Source organism: Chiloscyllium punctatum, chromosome 30 (genome assembly GCF_047496795.1).
Source record: "Chiloscyllium punctatum isolate Juve2018m chromosome 30, sChiPun1.3, whole genome shotgun sequence".
Taxonomy (NCBI): Eukaryota; Metazoa; Chordata; class Chondrichthyes; order Orectolobiformes; family Hemiscylliidae; genus Chiloscyllium; species Chiloscyllium punctatum.
The window spans coordinates 45,954,145-45,971,264 of record NC_092768.1 but is presented as its reverse complement, the minus strand read 5'-3'; the positions used below and the strand labels follow the sequence as shown (position 1 = coordinate 45,971,264).

Here is a 17,120-nt window from a genome sequence, read left to right as displayed (position 1 = left end):
TTCCAGATCCTCACCATCCTCTGGGTGAAAGAATTACTCCTCGACTACTCTCCCTTCCTTCTATCGTTTACTTTAAATCTCGGCTGCCTGGTTGTTGACCTCTTTGCTCAGGGAAATAAGATTGAAACAATCCACTTCGTTGCCTCTGCCTCTTCCTCCTTCCAGGTAAAAACAATGACTGCAGATGCTGAAAACCAAATACTGGATTAGTGGTGCTGGAAGAGCACAGCAGTTCAGGCAGCATCCAACGAGCAGCGAAATCAACGTTTCGGGCAAAAGCCCTTAATCCCTCTAGACAAACATCCATTAATGCTTCCCCCAGCCCAAGCCCTGAACTCATATCATTCTCTACACTTTTCCCATACGCTCTCTCTGCGCTATTCTTATCCAAGAAACATGTCTTGCCTGTGTCCCGCTTTGCTGTACATACATACACTGTTCCCACCACTGTACGCCATCGGTGCCTTGAATGTTGTGCGTCTTCCTCTTCTGATCTGTTGTCAAACACATCCGAGGATACACATCCCAAACTGATGATGTCACTTTGAAAGTTCGTGAGGATGAAGAATGCTATTCCCACACGAGAAATCTCTGTCAAACATTTACCAGGGGAACTGAGGCAGCAGCTGCAATAAGTGAGGTTTTATTCAGATGGGACAGTGACCAGTTTAAATCCCCACCTGATCTGCTGCTCAAAGTCACCTCCATTTCCCCGGTCAGTTTCCCAAGTTTCAGGAAACTCATGTTGCTCCAGAAATATTTGGATTGACTGTGAGAGACGTCAATCAGAGAGTCCACCCACTCTGCCCATTGTCTCCTCTTCCTCTTCCAGAGCTGGTTCACTTCCTATAGGGACTGAAAACCAAGTGAGGAGATGGTGAGTGAAGGAGCAGCTTTTATACAAATTGTATCCCATAATATCCACACCAATCTTCAGGCAGTCTGACTATCCTGTGGGCAATCAGGGGTGGAAATGTCCCTTATGCTGTGTGAGAAGATCCAGCTCAGAGAGCTGTTTACTCGGTGCTTTGTGCTGAACTGTTTGACTGGAGCTGTGTGTTAGATATTGAGTGTGTTTATTGGAAGCATTTCCCTCTGAGTTCCAGGCTGAGTTTTGTCGATGTCTTATTCCTGAAAATGAATGAGGAGGTGAGATGTAATTATCTGGGAGGTATAGAATATCTGAGGATTCTTATTGATTTCCTTTTGTTGAGTTGTGTGTGTGTGTGTTGGGAGCTGGTTATTATGCTGTGGTCTATGAATGGTCAGCTCTTTCTGTCTGTTTGGATCTGGATGTTGCCTGTCCTTGGACAACCCTGTCTCTGTAACTGCCTCAGAGAAGAAAAAAAGACTATTTGATTTCCAAAGTCAACAGCCAGTGGAGTACGTTAGAAGTGGTCACTGTTGTAATGTCAGAAACCTGGCAGCTGAGGTGTGCACAACAATCTCCCACAAACAACCAGGTTATAATGATCAGATGTTGATAGAGGGATTGCAAAATGTTTATAGAGAGTGAAAACCTTTGAAAGAGATTTGAATCCTTTGTTGCCAATTTTAAAAATTGCAGGATATGATTTTTGTATTTTGTTAGAAACGAAAATCGCTTCTTAATAATCGCTCTAGACAAATTCAGGAAAACAAAGTTTTATTAGCAAGTCTGCAGAGTCGGGCACCCTTCTGAGTAAAAGGCGCGCTGAGGCTTACAAAGTTTCTCATTATATACAGCACAAATCCCTCCCCTCCTTGGCTCTAACGAGCCATGAGGTTCACATTCTTAAAAACATCATTATTCTTTGATTTGCACCCTTATCACAAAGTCTTCAGAGTCTCCAAAGTTGTTTCTCTCACCCTGCAGTATTATCAGTCAAGGACTCATTCTTCCCTGCCTGTGTTAATGGTTTCATCAATCAAGGGCTGTTTGTTTTTACTCTGCTCACAAATTGTCAGCATTCTGCACAATTTAAACTATTCTACTTTTGAGTATACAAAATGTTTTAGAAAAGAAACAAAAGTTTTGTCTTTTATTATAGATCAGTCTGTGGTCCAGGCACATCTTAAAGTTTGAACCGAAATTACCTCTCACAATTCCACCCTTTTCTCTTTTTAAGATGTGCCTGAACAAGATAAGCCCCCCCCCCTCCTCAAGGGCCCGGGAAATCCTTGGTCTTTCGCAGCAACATCACTTTAAGTTCACGCGTCCCATGTTGTGGAACCACCACTGCCTGGAGTCGGGAAATATTTTTCTGAATTAAAAACTGAATACAGGGAGTTAGGCAGGGTAATACGAGAAGAAGAATCATGCCCCCCCCAACCACCAGCAACACCGTGCGCCACCAGCTACCAGCTAGGAGACCATCCCACCATCCGATGCCACTAAGAGGACGCCAAGATTGTACTGGCACATGGGCCAATTTCCGAATTTCATCGGAAATTTTCAAAACCGCTTTACCATTATCGTCAATTTCTAGACAGCAGTTAGTCAGGTTAAACTTCCCGCACACGCCCCCCTCCGAGGCCAACAGATAATCCAAGGCAAGTCGGTTTTGATATATAGCAGCCCTCATCTGATCCTGCTGCTTAGCCAGCAGCTCCAGGGCCAGGGCAGTCCGGTTAGTAATAACCTCTACGACTGCTTGGAGCCTGATAATTCGATTCAACATATAGATAGGAGTACGGTATCCCCATGATCCGTCCTGTGCCCATGTAGCTGGCCCGTAGTATGCAATAATCCGGGCCGGTGGCCACTCATCCCCCCAATCACCGACTTGGATATCCCTTGGCGACCTACGGAGAGAGTCAAATAGTTTAATTCCCAAATCGTTGCCTTCCTTCCGGGGTAATAGGAAGAACGCAGGTCGTATTAGACCCAGGAAGCATACCCCAGCCCATCCCATGGGTAGTTTGGAGTATGCCTGATTACCGCATATCCAAAATAGGCCATCTGGAGCAGGCCCTCCCTGCCTCACAACATCATCCCACAGTTCCTTTACCCCAGGGACGCCCTCATAAGGACTAGGACCACTGCAATTCCAGTAATCAGTCCCCAGCTCGTCAGAGGAGGAATCAGTACGTAATGGAACGCAATTTCCATGATCCCGGTTTGCAATGTACCAAGTAATATCCTCAGGCCACCATACTCGCGTGGTTGCATCCAATACATTCTGACAGGGACTAATCCCTACCTCCACTGTCCCCTTGCCTTCAATACAGAACCGGCCCTCAGGGCTGTTTGTCAGTCTCCACCCCTGGCTTTTTCTATCGTTGACACAGGTCCAAGTGGTTTGTAGCAACTCCCCTATGTCTAAGCTTTGACCAGTCCACGGCCATTGTTCCGACATATGCGGCCCCCCACAAACCCAGCAATTGCTAACATTTAAAACAGTGGCTATTCTAGAGGTGAGATCAATAAACAGGTTTTGTGTAACATCAGGGAGTTCAATCTTTCCTTCTACCTCTTCGTATACCGATGGCACTTTAGAGAGCACGACCGTTCCCTGACGGTCTTGCTCTTTCCCCAACCCCCGATCAGTGATCTGTATCTTGGTCTCCTTGACTCTGTCAACCTGTTCCCTGCGCAACACGGAGGATAGGTCCCACCTCCCAGTTTTGCTAATACACACCCAGCGGTCATTTATAGGGCATCCACGGATTTTGCCACCGTATCCTTTATTATATACCTGATAATAGGGTATTCCACCCTCCCAACATTCATGGCGTGCACTCACATCGTAACACCAATCGTCCACATAGGAATGGGACACAATGTTCCCGAGTAGATTCGAATCCCAAGTCTTACTGTAGTTCGACATTTGTCACATCTCCCCTCACCCTCCCCCACATACAGGAGTAAACTGATCAATATCCCCACCAATACAGTCCAAGTAGAGTTCATTATTGCTGTCTTTTCAGTTTTACCACCAACGGCTTGTCCCCTTACTCGCATGTCCAAGTGCTTTCTCCTTCAGGCGGAACAGGCCCCTTTATCCTTGATGCGTGGACCCACCCTTTTTCTTTCGTCCGAACAGCTGCTTCAGTTGTTAACAGAACCAGGAACGGTCCTTCCCACCGCGGCTGGAGCTTTTCGGCCTTCCAGGTCTTAACAAGTACCCAATCTCCGGGCTCCACCTTATGCAAGAGGAAGTCGAGCGGCGGAGTCTGAGCCAGGAGACCTTTCCTCCGGAGTTCTCTTGGGCAAATTTGACCTCAGTGGGATCCCTCCTGCGCCACGTGGTGTACCACAGATTGAGGTCACCTTTGATATTGACGCAAATGGCATCTTGAATGTCTCTGCTGTGGACAAGAGCACTGGCAAAGAGAGCAAAATCACCATCACCAATAACAAGGGCAGGTTGAGTAAGGAGGAGATCGAGAGGATGGTGCAGGAAGCGGAGAGGTACAAAGGTCAGGATGATATGCAGCGTGAGAAAATTACAGCCAAGAATTCCCTGGAGTCGTACGCATTTAACATGAAGAGTTCAGTGGAGGAAGAGAAAACGAAAGGCAAGATCAGTGAGGAAGATAAGAACAAAGTCATCGAAAAGTGTAACCAGGCCATCTCCTGGCTGGAGGCAAACCAAACAGCAGAGAAGGAGGACTTTGAGCAGCAGTTGAAAGATTTGAAAAAAAAATATGCAAGCCCATCATTGCCAAACTTTACCAGGGAGGTATGCCCGAAGGGCCATTCTCAGAACAAGTCAGAAAGGACCCTTCTGGTGGACCAACAATTGAAGAGGTTGATTGAAACTTTAACTCTCTTCAAAGTAATATCATTTTCAGTTGGTCTCTCTTCTCCACCATTCCATCCCCCCACCTCCCTGAAATTGCAACAGTCCTTTAGAATTTCTCGGGGCTTCTGTAAACCCAGTTGATTTGGACATTTGCACAGTTAGGTAAATGATGGCCTACATTTCTGAAGTTTGGGTGTTTGAATGGTAGCAATTAAACGTGTCAATGGTGAATTTTTCTGCAAACTGTTTCCTGTATGTTTTATACATTGAGTAGTTTACACCCTTTTAGCTGCTAATGGAGTTCTTTCTCAGTTTTCTGCACACTACAAGAATGATTCAGAAATTCAGTCAGTTGTCACTAATCCTGAGAAGTTATTGTTTAGACAGGTTATACTTACAGTTAAGCAAGCCAGCTATCCTTTCTGTCATGTAGTTGGAACAGTGTTCCCTTATAATAAATAGTATACAACAGAGATTCTATTTTCATACAGACCACAAGAAGGTGGTGTTATAGCAATTGGCAGCCTTTGCAGACTTAATTTGTATGCAATTATTGGGGAAAGTAATCACAATTAAATATCTTTGGTGGAAAATGCATAACATCCAAGCAGTAGCTATCAATAATACAATTTCTCTCCGTGCACAACCAATTTTCAGATGATGTCCTTTGTGTTCTCCAAAAGCTTGTTTAACCATTTGAATCATTAAGTGGATAGGACCAATTTTCATGCATTGTGTGTCTGTTGCTGTCATAAATGTTTTTTTGTTTGCAGCAAAATTTAAGTTTTTTTTTGATACCTTCCAGACATTGATTCTCTCACAATCTTTTCCATTTTTATGACTTTTCTTTCAACTCTGTCTGTTTTTTTTCCTTGGTTAATCATTCTTTGATATTCCCTTCCTGGAATCATTTTTCCTCACTGAGGAAACTGGGAGTCATGAACTATTTTCATAAAAGTGTGCAGTTGTTCATTAGTTGTCTTTTCTATTAAACTTCTTTCTGAGTCCACTCCAGTTAACTCTGCACAATGCCTACCTTCTTCGAGTTTATAGCACAGTTGTTTTCAACCCAAGTTTCTTACTCTTAACATGAATGCTAACTTCTATCATATTATGGTCACTGTAACCTTTAGAGTTTATTTTTACTTTGTGATCATGTATTAAACCTTCCTCAGTATATATTATCAGACGCAAAATAGCTTGATTCCCATTTGGATGTAGAACATATGATTCTAGAAAAGTGTCCTTCTGACTTCCTTAGGCAACTTGATTTTCCCAATCTACATGAAAATTAAAATCACCAGTGATAAATATACTGCCTGTTTTTTACACACCTTATTTTCTCCCTGAACTATTCTGTCCCAAAGAAAGCTTCTGTTGATGGGTCTGTGGACAACTCCCAGCAGCATCTTTACCCATTATTTTTTATAAGCTCCCACTTATATGGATTTTACAACATATGTTTCCAAGATCATTTCCTGCTACTTATACTTATTCTATCTACAAATAACAAAACATACCCCAGCCCATCCCTTAATCGCCTTAGATCCCTTATTTCCCATTTCCGAGGACTTCGTATTTCTCCCGTGATAATCTATCACAATGTAGCCAATTCCCGGACCTTCGGTCCCGTGATCGCCCAGGTTCCTTTGCAGGCACCCCCGGTCTTTGGATTCCTGTGTCCTACGTCTCTGTGACACAGATCACAGGCACCCCGTAGGTACACGTTCCTCCGCAAACACGGTCTCTGCAAAATCCCTCACAGGCCAGCCCCGGTCTCTAGATACCTGAGTCCTACGTCTCTGTAGAAAAATCCACAGGCACCCCGTAGGTACCCAGGCGTCCGGAAACACGGTCCCCGCAAGTTTTTCTTACCTGGGTTCGGTGCACCGAAATTACTCGATCGTTAACCGTCCCCACTGCCTCGGCCACACCCCTCCTTTGTTTTCCTGAGCCTCCCGGATATCACTCGCTCAAGCCGCGCGGGGCGACAAGCAAGGAATCAGGGACTGCTGAAATCAGCAGGGTGCACCTTCTCCGATGTCCTTCCTCAGCTCCCCCCGCGGCCGGAGTGTTGATCCCGGACAACGAGCCCCCAAGTTGTTAGAAACGAAAATCGCTTCTTAATAATCGCTCTAGACAAATTCAGGAAAACAAAGTTTTATTAGCAAGTCTGCAGAGTCGGGCACCCTTCTGAGTAAAAGGCGCGCTGAGGCTTACAAAGTTTCTCATTATATACAGCACAAATCCCTCCCCTCCTTGGCTCTAACAAGCCATGAGGTTCACATTCTTAAAAACATCATTATTCTTCGATTTACACCCTTATCACAAAGTCTGCAACAAATGCCTCCAGACCCTCCCCTTCCTGGCTCTAACGAGCCATGAGGTTCACATTCTTAAAAACATCATTATTCTTTGATTTGCACCCTTATCACAAAGTCTTCAGAGTCTCCAAAGTTGTTTCTCTCACCCTGCAGTATTATCAGTCAAGGACTCATTCTTCCCTGCCTGTGTTAATGGTTTCATCAATCAAGGGCTGTTTGTTTTTACTCTGCTCACAAATTGTCAGCATTCTGCACAATTTAAACTATTCTACTTTTGAGTATACAAAATGTTTTAGAAAAGAAACAAAAGTTTTGTCTTTTATTATAGATCAGTCTGTGGTCCAGGCACATCTTAAAGTTTGAACCGAAATTACCTCTCACATATTTTAAGACTTTTACTCTGTCAATCCAACAAATTTTGCAGAAACAAACTGAGTAACACTAGTATGCAACTAATACACTAAACTACAGAATAAATCTTGCTGCTTTAACACAATTGGACACTTCATTGCCACAGTTACACTTTACATCCTGCTCTCTGTAAAACGTGGTAGCAAGGTAATGTCATCTTTATCTTCCAACAGGTTCATTTATCTTCATATCCTTTTCTTTATTCTTTTCATTCCTGGGATGTGGGAATTACTGGCTAGGCCAGACTTAACTGCCTTGAACTGAGTCAGGAGGTCATTTCAGAGTGTAGTATTATTCAACCATGCCACTGTCAGTCTGAAGTCCAAGCAGGACAGACTTCCTTCTGTAAAGGACATTACTCAGCTAGATAGGTTGCTACAATCAATACATAGCCATCATTAGACCAGCTTTTGAATTCCAGACTTTTAACTGAATTCATATTTCACCATCTGAAATGAGCCCACATCCCTGAGGCATTAGTTTAGGTCGTGGATTATTAGTCCAGTGACATTGCTACTGTGCTGTTACCTTCCTAGACTGGTTTCACTGAATCATCACTTTGAGTCACTTTTAGTTTTCAGAGGCTGGTACAATTGCAACATTTAAGAGGCATTTGGATGGGTATATGAATAGGAAGGGTTTGGAGGGATATGGGCCGGGTGCTGGCAGGTAGACTAGATTGGATTGGGATATCTGGTCGGCATGGACGGGTTGGACTGAAAGGTCTGTTTCCATGCTGTACATCTCTATGACTCTATGATTGCCAAAACTGAGATCTCATCCAGTGAATCCTTCTTGGCTCAACAGGATGAATCTTCTAGAGTCTTTAGATTATTGCAGGGTGTGCCGCTTTCTTTTACATTCACGAGGGGGATGTGGGCATTGCTGGCTGGCAAGCATTCATTGCCTTCTCGAGTAAAAATGATTAAATTGGATTCCCTACAGTATGGAAACAGGCCATTTGGCCCAACAAGTCCATCCCAACCCTCCGAAGAATAACCCACCCAGACCCATTCCCCTACCTTATATTTACCCCTGACTAATGCACCTAACGCTATGGGCAATTTAGCATGACCAATTCAGCTGATCTGCACATCTTTGGGTGTGGAAGTAAACTGGAGCACCCAGAGGAAATCCACGCAGATATGGGGAGAATGTGCAAACTCCACACAGGCAGTCACCCGAGGCTGGAATCGAACCCAAGGTCCCTGGCGCTGTGAGCCATTGTGCCACCCATTATGTTGAGTTGCCTTATTGAACTTTTATTTTATTCATTTGTGGGACTTGGGTGTCGCTGGCTGGCCAGCATTGATAGTTCATCCCTATTTGCCCTTGAGAAGGTGGTGGTGAGCTGTTTTCTTGAATCACTGCAGTCCACTTTCTGTGGGTTGTCCCACAATGCCAGTAAGGAGGGAATTCCAGGATGTTGACCCAATGACTGTGAAGGAACAGCAGTATATTTTCAAATCAAACTGCTGCAGCCCATGTGCTATAGGTTGACCCACAATAGCATTAGGGAGGGAATTCTTGACCCAGTCACAGTGAAGGAAAGATGGTATATTTCCATGCCAGGATGGTGAGTGATTTGGACGGGAACTTGCAGGTAGTGGTGTTCCAATGTATCTGCTGCCTTTGATCTTCTATAGGTCTTTGTGAATTTCTGCAGTGCATCTTATAAATAGGATACACTGCTGTTACTAAGCATTGGTTGTGAAGGGGGTGGATGCTTGTGGATGCGGTGCCAGTTAAGGTTCTTGTGTGTTGCTGGAGCTGCACCCATTCAGGCAACTGGGGAGTATTCCATCACTCTCCTGACTTGTGCTTTGTAGATGGTGGACAGACTTTGGGGAGTCAAGAGGTGAGTTACTCACCATAATATTCCTAGCTTCTGACCTGCTCTTGTAGCCACTGTGATTATGTGGTGATTAAGAGGAGACCACACCGAGTGCAACAGAGGACATTTGTGGAGGTAGGTACAGTTAAGTGTGGTCTGCTCTGCCTCGGGGAGACAGGACACTAAGCTGCGGATCGTTTCAGAAGACATCTCTGGGACACCCACACCAACCAACCCTGTGGCCAAATATTTCAACTCTCCCCTCCCACTTCACCAAGGATATGCAGGTCCTGGGCCTCCTCCATTGCCAAACCCTAACCACCCACTGCCTGGAGGAAAAATGCCTCGTCTTCCGCCTTGGGACTCTGCAACCACACGGGATTAATATTATTTCACCAGTATCCCCATTTCCCCTACCCCCCCCCACCTTATCCCAGTCCCAAGCCTCCAATTTGGTATCGCCCTCTTGAGCTGTCCATCGTCTTTCCCATCTCTGCCCTCAACCCTCCTCTCCACCCTATCACCTTCTCTGCCACCTTCATCTACCTATTGCATTCGCAGCTATCTTCCCCCCCAGCCCACTACCCCCTCCCATTTATCTCTCAGTCCCGAGGCCCACAAGCCTCATTCCTGATGAAAGGCTTTTGCCCGAAACATCGATTCTCTTGCTCCTCAGATGCTACCTGTCCTGCTGTGCTTTTCCAGCACCACACTCTCGACTCTAATCTCTAAATCTGCAGTCCTCACTTTCTCCTCACCTTATTTTTTTCTCTGATATGTTGCTCATTGAGGACAGTAATATTTGTGGAGCCCCTTTCTCCAGTTTAAATGTCAACCATCAGTCACAACTGATGTCGCAGAATTGCAGAGCTTAGATCTGATCCATTGGTTGTGGGATTGCTGAGCTCTGTCTAACACTTGATGCATATGCTGTTTGACATGCAATGATCCTATTTGGTAACTTCAACCAGAGATACTCCCAAATTCTGCCTGGCAGTCCTCAGGAAGATCACAGTCTCCCCTCTGTTCACCATACTGGCTTTTGTCCTTGGTTTTTCTCTTTCAGACCTCTCTCTCTCTCTCTCCCCCTCTCTGTAATTTCAAAGACAAAAAGTCTATCCCATTGGCACTAGTTGCTCTTGCCCTCGTTTTTGGAGTGTGATCATTGTGCATCTTATTCAGCAATTTCAATCCTGTCCCCACGGTAACAAGGCCACCTGGCCTGTTGCTGGGCAGAGTTATATAACTTCCATACAAGTTGCTCTTTTGAGAGTATTTTATAGGATCCCCACAGTATGTAAACTGGCCATTCAGCCCAACAAGTCCACACCAACCTCCAAAGAGCATCCCATTCAGACCCATCCTCTACTTCATCCCTGCAACCCTGCATTTCCCAGGGCTATGCACCTAACCGACACATCCCTGAACACTATGGGTAATTTAGCATGGGCAATCCACCTAACCTGTGCTTCTTTGGACTGTGGGAGAAAACCAGGCAGAAATCCACACAGACACAGAGAGAATATGCAAACTCCACACAGATAGTCGCCCGAGGCTGGAATCGAAACTGGGTCCCTGGCGCTGTGAGGCAGCAGTGCGAACCACTAAGCCATCATGCCCCCTTTATTTGGAAAGAAATTTTAATGCATAGTGATCTTACAAAATTTACATTCACAACAGACTCCTAACTTAGATCTTCTCAACTGTAGGAGGAACGGATTGGAGTGGTCTGGAGGAAGTTCTCCCAGCTGCTCAAAAGAGGGCTCTTGGAGTGTTTCACTCTCATGTGCTGGGCTCCATGCTCGTGAATGGAGGTGTTCATGGAGCTGCCTTCTCCTGTGGTTATCCACAATTCTCAACAAAATGTGATAGGATGACAGAGCTTTGTTCTGATCTGTTGGTTGTGGAGCTGTTTAGTTTTGTTTATTACCTGTTACTTTTGGTGTTTAGTCTGCATGTAGCCTTTTGCAGTGCATGTGCTAAGTTCAAACCTTGACTCTGAAGTAACCCCAGTGTTCCTCTTGACCTGTCTGTCTACTGGTAATTGTAATCCTGGAATGAGGGCTGTGCTGAGCTGTGAGATTGTGGTGGAATACATTCCTGCTGCTGCTGATGGCTCACTGCACCTCATGGACACCAGTTTAGGAATCTGTCCTTCGCCTACATCTCTTGTAATGAAGAACATAGTGAAGTACTCATTCTTTAGTTGAGAGGGGGAATGCTAGTTTTCCATGGAGTTTATATTGAGGTCTTCCTCACCTGCCAATTGGATGGGACATTCCCAGGAATGGTGATGGAGGAAAATGAGAGTTTCCAGATTGATACGATTCAGTGAGTATCACTGCTACTTGACCTATAGTGTAGCTGTCCTCACATGGGGACTTGTCCTCAGACCTTGGTAAGAGAGACTTTACAGATTACACTGGCCTGAGATCACCTTCATCTTACAATGTCAGGATTCTCCAGGACTCTGTGATTTTCCTCTTATTATGAGACTTTGAAGTGATTGTTCATTATTGTTACTTTTATTTTGATAAATTCCAAAATTAATTAAAATCCCCTTCATAACGTGCAGTAGTTGAGGTGAAGAGCAGAGATGCCTTTTAAGGGGAAAGTAGAAAAGCACGTGGGGGAGAAAGGAACAGAAGGATTTGCTGACAAGGGTGAGATGAAGAGGGTGAGAGGAAGCTTATATAATATACACACACATACACATGTATGCACACACATACATACTCGTATATAAACTCAAGCATAAACATCAGCGTGGACCAGTTGGGTCAATTCGCCCATTTCTCACTGTGTTTGTAACTTTCCGTGGGTGGATTTGAACTCTCGATTTCTGTATTGTTAATCCAGCACCATAGTAATTCAGCCTCCATACCTGGTAATATATTCATTGAATTATATTTTAATTCTTTAAAAAATTTTACCTGAAGGCTTCAGCCTTTTCCAGAAGCCTGGGGGTAGATTTGATAGTGTTGTCCAGTTGCTATGGCTGATAGCTGTATTTAGGACATTCAGTATGAGTGAGTGCTTTGCAACTAATATCCCAGGATAGACCAGAACCCTTCAGTCAGCTACAGTGGAGCTTCTGGTGTGGGACTGGCCAAACAAGGTTGAAATCACAGTGAGGTCACCAGACAATCCTTTGGCATCACAGGCTCTGACCAACTACCACAGGCCCCCTCAATTTTCTCAGTTTATAACTGCCTGACCTTGTAGTCCTGAATCCTGCCCTAATAAACCTAAAAGGAATGTGAGAGTTTTCTATAAATAAAAAGCTTAAAACCTGTGAATTAAACAGCATCACCAACCCCTCCTGCCCTGCAGGGAAATCTGGAAAACAAGGGAGAAATTTCAAAATCTCAATTGAATTAACTGGTCTTAACCAACTTGATTCAAGCTACTCATAAATTTATGGCCTGTTTTACACTCAGCCCAATGGTCTTTTCCAATGCTTTTGTTGTGGCTGGGGTTCTGGTGGAGGAAAGAAAGGAGCCACATTGTCTGCTCTTGGTCACTATCCAGTGTCCCTGCTGGAAACAGAGGGTGTGTGACAATCAAGTGAGGGAAAAGAAGGGATTTGGATTTGATCCCCTCCCATACAGGCAGATTGGCACTTACTGTGGAACACCCCCTTCAGCAAAAGAGGAGAGGGAGTTGGAGGACTTCATGTTTCCTTTTCCTGTTTTACAGAAGGGTTGCACTGTACTACAGCAGAGAATACCGAGAGGATAGACACTGCGGATAGATCCTGACCATCACCCAAGGAACAACTACACAATTGTGGAAAGACATCCAGTCTCTTTGCAGCGTTTCTCAACACAGAGAAGATTGGGTAGTGAGACTATCATTTGGAAACCGGTCGGGTCAGAGCAGCTTTCTAATCTTGACTCTAATCTCCAGCATCTGCAGTACCCACTTTCGCCAGCTTTGACATATCGTCAGATCTGAACCTGGTTGGTGGTGTGGAGTCTTCTATCAGAACAAAACTTTAAGCAGGTTTGGCTGTGGGTGATCAGTCAGGGTGAGGCTGGGAAGAAGTGTGAGTGGCTCCAAGTGTGGTGAGAGCTTCAATCACTCATCGAGCCTCATGAACAAGTGATTCAGTCCTATAGATGAAAGACTATTCAAGTGTGAGGTGTATGAGGAGGACTCCGCAGGCTCATGTAATCCTCTAACACACAAGATTATGTGTAGTACAGCAACATGGAAGAAAAACCATTTAAGTGTGAGGTGTGTGCCAAAGCCTTTGCACAATCATCAACCCTTCTGATGCATCACCGCATTCACACAGGGGAGAAACCATTCCTTTGCGAAGTGTGCAACAAATCATTTGCACAGTCTTCACATCTCCGCTCACACCAACGCATCCATACAGGGGAGAAACCGTACAATTGTGAGATATGCAACAAGTATTTCTCACAGTCATCCCATCTTCGCTCACACCAACGCATTCACACTGGAGAGAAGCCATTCACATGCGAGGTGTGCAATAAATCATTCTCGTTGTCATGGGCTCTCCTTGAACACCAACCTATTCACACAGGGGAGAAACCCTTCACGTGTGAGGTGTGTGAGAAATCATTCTCACAGTCCTCTGGCCTTCGTGCACATCAGCGCATCCACACTGGGCTGAAGCCATTTACATGTGAAGTATGTGACAAATCATTCACACGATTATCGTACCTCCGTGTACACCAACGTATGCACACAGGGCAGAAACTTTTCAAATGCGAGGTATGTGACAAAGCTTTCACACGGTCATCAGGCTTAATGGCCCACCAGAGGCTCCACACAGGTGAGAAACCCTTTAAGTGTGAGGTGTGTGATGAAGCTTTTCCAATATCAGCAAGACTGCTGAGACACCAGAGGATTCATACAGGGGAGAAACCTTTCAGATGTGAGGTCTGCGGGGCTGCATTCTACCGATCCTCTAATCTCCTCACACATCAGAAAATTCACACAGGGGAGAAACCATTCACATGCGAGGTGTGTGGCAAATCATTCTCCAGGTCATCTTACCTTCTGGTCCATCAGAGGATCCACACAGGAAAGTAACCCTGTCAATGTGAAGTCTCCACTGAAGCTTCCGTGGCATCATTGACCTCCAGAGGATTTACATGAGTGCAATGTTTGTGGACTCATGGATGGGTCTTGTGATTTCATGGTGCTAGCTGTGTTTTCATCACTGATTGAACAAATCGATGATCAGTCTATCATCAACAGCCCCCATCATGGATCAAGTGATACAGACAGCACTTAGAACTTTGACTTGAGTTTCAAGCTGCCAAAGGAACCTCTGACATCGTCTTTGTACTGGGTAAAGTCAAGAAAAATATTGAGAGCAACACCAGGAATTGTTCATTATGTTCCTCAATGTGACCAAAGTATTTGAGTCAGTAAATCACAAGGTTGTGTAGATTGTGCTCCGATGATTTGGATGTCAAAGAAATTTCGGTCCAATCCTGCAAGAGCTTCATGATGAAGTGATGTGACTGTAACTGTAATAAGTGTGAGATCTGAAAACAAACATTCAAAATCCACTAGTGTCAAACAAGGCAGTGTGATAGTGCCCATTCTATTTACAGTCTACCTGACAGTGACTATTCACCTCATCAAAGACCACCTGCCCTGTGCTGTCAGTGTTAAATGTCATTTTGGTGTGAAACTAATTTATCTCAATCCTTTCTGTGCCAAACTAAAACTGAACACCATAGATAAACGTGATCACCAGTTTGCAGGTAACTACAGTGTTGTGATTGACACTGCAACAGATTTGTGATCGCTTAAATTCTTGCAATTTGTATAACTTGTACAACTAAGGTTCGGTGTAATTTCTGACCATTGGAATTGGGAGCCAGACTAAAGATTTTAAAGAAATTACTTTCCATAAGACCATAAGATCGTAAGACATAGGAGTGAAAGTAAGGTCATTCAGCCCATTGAGTCCACTCCGCCATTTAATCATGCCTATTGGGCATTTCAACTCCACTTACCCGCATTCTCCCTGTAGCCCTTAATTCCTTGTGACATCAAGAATTTATCAATCTCTGCCTTGAAGACATTTAGCGTCCCAGCCTCCACTGCACTCTGCGACAATGAATTCCATGGCCCACCACTCTCTGGCTGAAGAAATGTCTCCTCATTTCTGTTCTGAATTTACCCCCTTTAATTCTAAGGCTGTGCCCACAGGTCCTAGTCTCCTCACCTAATGGAAACAATTTCCTAGCGTCCACCCTTTCCAAGCCATGTATTACCTTGTAAGTTTCAATTAGATCTCCCCTTAACCGTCTAAACTCCAATGAGTTCAATCCCAGGATCCTCAGCCGTTCCTCATATGTTAGACCTACCATTCCAGGGATCATCCATGTGAATCTCCGCTGGACACGCTCCAGTGCCAGTATGTCCCTCCTGAGGTGTGGGGACCAAAACTGGACACAGTACTCCAGATGGGGCCTAACCAGAGCTTTATAAAGTCTCAGTAGCACAACGGTGCTTTTATATTTCAATCCTTTTGAGATAAATGACAATATTGCATTCGCTTTCTTAATCACGGATTCACCCTGCATGTTTACCTTTAGAGAATCCTCGACTAGCACTCCCAGATCCCTTTGTACTTTGGCTTTATGAATTTTCTCACCGTTTAGAAAGTAGTCCATGCTTGTATTCTTTTTTCCAAAGTGCAAGACCTCGCATTTGCTCACATTGAATTCCATCAGCCATTTCCTGGACCACTCTCCCAAACTGTCTGGATCCTTCTGCAGCCTGCCCACTTCCTCAGTACTACCTGCCTGTCCACCTAACTTTGTATCATCGGCGAACTTCGCTAGAATGCCCCCAGTCCCTTCATCCAGATCATTAATAGATAATGTGAACAGCTGCGGCCCCAATACTGAACCCTGTGGGACGCCGCTTGTCACCGGCTGCCATTCCGAAAAAGAACCTCTTATCCCAACTCTCTGCCTTGTGTCAGACAGCCAATCCTCAATCCATGCCATTAGCTCATCTCGAACACCATGGGCCCTCACTTTACTCAGCAGCCTCCCGTGTGGCACCTTATCAAAGGCCTTTTGGAAGTCTAGATAGACCACATCCACTGGGTTTTGCTGGTCTAACCTACTTGTCACCTCTTCAAAGAATTCTAACAGGTTTGTCAGGCACGACCTCCCCTTACTAAATCCATGTTGACTTGTTCTAATCCGACCCTGCTCTTCCAAGAATTTAGGAACCTCATCCTTAACGATGGATTCTAAAATTTTACTAACAACCGAGGTTAGGCTAATTGGCCTATAATTTTCCATCTTCGTCTTGATCCTTTCTTGAACAATGGGGTTACAACAGTGATCTTCCAATCATCCGGGACTTTCCCTGACTCCAGTGACTTTTGTAAGATCTCAACCAACGCCTCCGCTATTTCCTCAGCCACCTCCCTCAGAACTCTAGGATGTAGCCCATCGGGGCCAGGAGATTTGTCAATTTTAAGAACTTTTACCTTTTCTAGCACTATCTCTTTTGTAATGGCAACCATACTCAACTCAGCCCCCTGACTCCCTTTAATTGTTGGGATATTACTCATGTCTTCCACTGTGAAGACTGACACAAAGTACTTTTTAAGTTCTCCTGCTATTTCCTTATCTCCCATCACTAGCCTTCCAGCATCAGTTTAAAGTGCCCCAGTGTCTACTTTTGCCTGTCGTTTGGTTCTTATGTATTGGAAGAAACTTTTACTGTCATTTCTAATATTACTGGCTAGCCTACCTTCATATTTGATCCTCTCCTTCCTTATTTCTCTCTTTGTTATCTTCTGTTTGTTTTTGT

At 44.6% G+C, this 17,120-nt stretch overlaps 1 protein-coding gene and 2 pseudogenes across 1 annotated transcript; 2 read left to right on the top strand and 1 right to left on the bottom strand.

Annotated features, from left to right (window-relative positions):
• Positions 1-671: 671 nt before the first annotated feature.
• LOC140455591 (uncharacterized) lies at positions 672-14,426 on the top strand (annotated as a pseudogene).
• LOC140455594 (endogenous retrovirus group 3 member 1 Env polyprotein-like) lies at positions 2,142-6,939 on the bottom strand. The gene is made up of 2 exons (XM_072550507.1): positions 6,603-6,939; positions 2,142-4,184 (listed from the first exon to the last, which is right to left on the bottom strand). Exon 2 carries the CDS (start codon positions 3,807-3,809, stop codon positions 2,142-2,144), a length of 1,668 nt encoding a protein of 555 aa, XP_072406608.1. The 5' UTR covers positions 3,810-4,184; positions 6,603-6,939.
• Positions 4,101-4,825, top strand: LOC140455592 (heat shock 70 kDa protein-like; annotated as a pseudogene).
• Positions 14,427-17,120: the final 2,694 nt, after the last annotated feature.

Excerpts from the sequence above, each read along its gene's own strand:
- LOC140455594 (XM_072550507.1), bottom strand. The coding sequence starts at position 3,809 with ATGTCGAACTACAGTAAGACTTGGGATTCGAATCTACTCGGGAACATT.